Source organism: Kryptolebias marmoratus, linkage group LG12 (assembly GCF_001649575.2).
Source record: "Kryptolebias marmoratus isolate JLee-2015 linkage group LG12, ASM164957v2, whole genome shotgun sequence".
NCBI classification, from domain to species: Eukaryota; Metazoa; Chordata; class Actinopteri; order Cyprinodontiformes; family Rivulidae; genus Kryptolebias; species Kryptolebias marmoratus.
This window is the reverse complement of record NC_051441.1, coordinates 14,276,730-14,280,977: the sequence shown is the minus strand read 5'-3', so window position 1 is coordinate 14,280,977 and position 4,248 is coordinate 14,276,730. Positions and strand designations below refer to the sequence as shown.

Sequence of the window (4,248 nt, the reverse complement as noted above, 5' to 3'; positions counted from 1 at the left end):
TGCAATGTGACGTAAAAGGTGAAGAGGGTGAGTCACGGCGTATAAAAATATAATCTGCTCAGTCTAACTTGTCAAATCACAATGATTCTACACGAATGCGACTATATATGTGAATATTTTGATACAGTTCATAACAAGCTGCTCTAAATGTTACATGTTAGAGCCTTACTTGCAGCTGCAATATATAAAATTTTAAAACCATTGGATGTAAAATATATTTTGGTTTGTTTAAACAGAGGAAAATCATCATTTGATCTGATTTACACACCGTGAAGCAGTGATTTCATATGAGCTTCTGGGCTCCACGGTGTCAGCGCAGGAGTCTTTGGCTTCCATTTTCTTCTTCGTCTTCAATGAGGAGTTACAGCGTCAGCCCAAGTGTATACCACTACATGAAGAACTAGCATGAAAGACCAGATCTAATGGACTGTGGTTGACTCATGGCTTTCACTGGGCCTAATTGGCTTCATTAGCTGGATATTTACTGCAAGTCCTGCCTGCTGAGGCTTGCTGAAAATGATCACCAGCAGCTTCTGGTGTGTTGAACGTTTTGTGTTTTGCCTCAGATTTTAGCCTTGATTTGATTCTTCGTATTAAAAGCAAACTCTCACCTTTTACCTGTCGACTACTGGGACAGACAACAGAGCCCTTGTTGCTTGAAAAAAAAAATCTGTAAAAAAAAAAGCCATATGTTCATATATATAGAGAGAGTAACATTTGTTTGCTACATTATAACAATCTTCACATTTCGTATCACTTTGTAAAACACTAGTACATTATTATTCAATCAATCAATCAAATTTTATTTGTATAGCACATTTCAGCAGCAAGGCATTTCAAGGTGCTTTACATAATTAAAAAACAAAATAAAAACAGCATGTGACAATGAATAAACAGTAAGAAAGAGACAAACATCAAAAACCCGCACTCTAACCCTAATTTAGCCATAAGCAACTCTAAACAGGTGGGTTTTAAGTTGAGATTTAAAGGCACCCAGTGTTTCAGCTGTTTTACAGTTTTCTGGAAGTTTGTTCCAAATTTGTGGTGCATAGAAACTGAAAGCTGCTTCTCCTCGTTTGGTTCTGGTTCTGGGGATGCAGAGCAGTCCAGAAGCAGAAGATCTGAGGGGTCTAGACGGTTGGTACAGCGATAACAGATCTTTAATGTATTGTGGTGCTAAACCGTTCAGTGATTTATAAACTAACAACAGTATTTTAAAGTCTATTCTTTGAGCTACAGGGAGCCAGTGTAGGGACTTTAAAACTGGTGTTATGTGCTCTATCTTCCTGGTTTTAGTGAGAACACGAGCATTAGTAGTATTATTAGTAGTAGTAGCACTATTAGCATTAGTAGAATAATTAGTACTATTATTATTACTGTCAATAGCTCTTGTTGCTCTGTTTTTACATTTTTAGATTTGCTTTTGGCGCTCTCTGGTGGACAACTGCGTCATACCACCACCGTTAATGCGCACTTGTTCTTTTTGATCCAAGCTGGTACCCGTAGGTAGGAGCAAGCGTTGCCTTAGCAACGGCCTCCGATAACTTTAAGCTAATGGTTGATAAGATTCTCGTTAAGGGGAATTTCTAAAGCAAAAAATAAGAAAACCACTTTAAGCCACGATGGCTACAAGCAACCCGTCTGTGTTTCTCCTCACAGTGAACGGACAAATCGAGGGAGCGAACGTGAGTGCTTCTTCTTCTACGGTTTTTAGCTTAGCAGCTAGCATTAGCAACAGCTAAGCGTCTGTGTTTTCGTGTCATTTCTCTGCTGGTTTCTCACCAGGACCACTTCCAGTTTTCACCGTAACTCTTTTCTTGTATTTCAGTTTCCTGAGTATGACAATTTGTACTGCAAATATTGCTACGTCTACGGCCACGACTGGGCTCCCACCACAGTGAGTGGCGCTCGGGAGTATAATTATTAATAATCACGTGTTTATGCACCGGAGTCAGTTTTAACGGAAGGCGTTGTGGTCACGTTTGCTCTTCCAGGGGCTGGAAGAAGGCATCACTCAGATAACCTGCAAAAGCAGCCAGTCCCACAGGTTAATATGGAACTTCCCACTGGAGACAACGTTTAAGAGCACGAATCCATTTGGGTGTAAGCATATCATACTGACACGTACTTAGTTTGCAGCTATTGCCATTATTATCCCCAGGAAAATAATAATAATAATAGGCCTCTTTTTTTTTACAAATCACGTGTGTGGCTTAGACTTGGGTGAGTGTTGATGTGCGGCTCACTGTTTATTTTCCAGGGCCCCAGCTTGTGGTGAGTGTGTATGGACCAGATGTGTTTGGCAACGATGTGGTCAGGGGCTACGGAGCGACACACATCCCTTTCACACCTGGACAGTCAGTGTTCCCTTCCTCCACTCCAACCCAGCTTAAAGCATGAAGGCATTGAATCCAGAACACTGACAATGAAGGAAAATAATGCTTGTTTACTCCTCAGACATACAAGAACCATCCCCATGTTTGTTCCCGAGCCCACGTGGCGACTGCAGAAGTTCACAGGGTGAGAGTCGCCTCCCAGGAGCTCCGGTTGACGAGCTGCACCTGCAGGGGGTTGGGGGGCTTTTCATGCTTTTGACAGTTTCAAGTAGCTTTCATTCCCCCCACTGTTTCTGTGCTTTTTGCTCTGTTTACCTGTATTTATGGAGGCAGTTTACCAAGCTTAGCAGCTTCAGTGACACTTTTTTTCCTCCCGTGTTCAGCTGGTTGTTGGGACGACGGCCCGAGTACACGGACCCGAAGGTCGTGGCGCAGGGGGAAGGCAGAGAAGGTGCGTTCATTTTGTTTAAACACACCAAACACTGACACATTAGTAGTTTTCATTCAGTTCAGGAACACAAGGTTATGTGTGTATATTATTCTGTTAAACCATGCCACCATTTAGAGCAAAATTTCTCAAAGTTTGGGCTTTAAATGCTTTAACGTGTGTTGTATTTTCCTACTGCAGTGACCAGGGTTCGATCTCGAGGCTTCGTAACAGTCTCCTTCAACATCATGACTAAAGACATGAAGAAGATGGGCTACGACACAGGACCACTGATCCCGTCAAACGGCCTGCCCGCCACGCCTGACTGATAACCAGGGGACTAACCGCTCGCATTACTCGGCCTTCCGGGGCGTTTTCTGTTCACATCGATGCCAAACTCGTGTGTGAGTTTACAGCAGTCAGCCATAACATTAGAACCACTTTTTTTCATACCAAAGCAGCTCTAACCAGAGAGATATGAAGACACACCCAAACATCTGTGTGTATCTGAAACTGGGACTTTGGACCTTTTTGATCCGTGACCTGAGAAATGGGTTTACTTATCAGGGTAGTGACTCTTTAGTTTAATTTTTTTTAAGTGATATTTCAGATCTATTGAAGATGGGGTCTGTAGAAAGGAATCCCACTCATTTGAAATACCTCATTTTGGAGAAAGAGACATTATTTCAGGTTAACTGTCTTAAAGGGGTCAAGGTTAAAGCGGCTTGTCGTCATTTTAAAACTCCAAAATCAAATTTCTTAACCGTTCATGTTAATGCAGTTTTTTAACACTTTTACACTGCTTTCTATTTCACTGTGCATCTTTATTCAGGCAGATTATATTTCTGCAGAAAGTGCCACAGCTAGTTGCATTCATACAAATAACCACAGATGTTTTGAAAAGTGACCATGTAGTCCGAAATGAACTGTAGTGAAGGCTTTTAAAGCAGCAGCTGCTCGAACCGCTCTAAAATGTCTGAGTTTAGTTATTTTAGGATGGCAGCAATCTGTTTGCTCCTCAGTCCTGTCAGAAACGAAGTCGTTTATAGAGCTATCTACAACAGGTAAGACACCTATCGTAACGTTTCCACAGAACCCCTATTCAGAAGATGTGAGCTACCTCTTTAAAGCGTTTGAGGGGTTTGGTGCAGGACTCACTGCTCTCCCGCTGGAGGAGGAAGCTGCTACTTTGAAAGGATGTGATCGGTTTGCAGAAATCCCCTGTAGGTGGGTTAGAATGTCAAACATCCTGAATGTAAGTGTGTCCAGACGAGCTGTGCTAATATGAGCACTGTTACTTTAAGCGTTGGTGGTCATAATGTTATGGCTGAGTGGCTGCAGGTGATGTTTATATAATATGTAGTATGCATTTTCTACTGTAGCAAAGTGTACTGGTTTTTTTTTTTTTTCAAATAAACATGAATAGATTCATTTTTAATAAATTTAATAATGTGGACCCTGAAAATGAACAAAGAGCCACAGGGC

At 41.6% G+C, this 4,248-nt stretch overlaps 1 protein-coding gene across 1 annotated transcript; it reads left to right on the top strand.

Moving 5' to 3' along the window:
• The first annotated feature begins 1,495 nt into the window (after positions 1-1,495).
• On the top strand, positions 1,496-4,194 carry b9d1 (B9 protein domain 1). Its single transcript, XM_017428150.3, has 7 exons — positions 1,496-1,685; positions 1,829-1,897; positions 1,995-2,103; positions 2,261-2,357; positions 2,458-2,520; positions 2,720-2,787; positions 2,965-4,194. The coding sequence occupies exons 1-7, from the start codon at positions 1,623-1,625 to the stop codon at positions 3,090-3,092; spliced, it is 597 nt and encodes a 198-aa protein (XP_017283639.1). The 5' UTR covers positions 1,496-1,622; the 3' UTR covers positions 3,093-4,194.
• The last annotated feature ends 54 nt before the right edge of the window (positions 4,195-4,248 follow it).

Excerpts from the sequence above, each read along its gene's own strand:
- b9d1 (XM_017428150.3), top strand. The coding sequence starts at position 1,623 with ATGGCTACAAGCAACCCGTCTGTGTTTCTCCTCACAGTGAACGGACAA. Across the intron at positions 1,898-1,994 it reads ACGACTGGGCTCCCACCACA|GGGCTGGAAGAAGGCATCAC; the intron begins GTGAGTGGCGCT and ends TTGCTCTTCCAG. Across the intron at positions 2,788-2,964 it reads GCAGGGGGAAGGCAGAGAAG|TGACCAGGGTTCGATCTCGA; the intron begins GTGCGTTCATTT and ends TTCCTACTGCAG.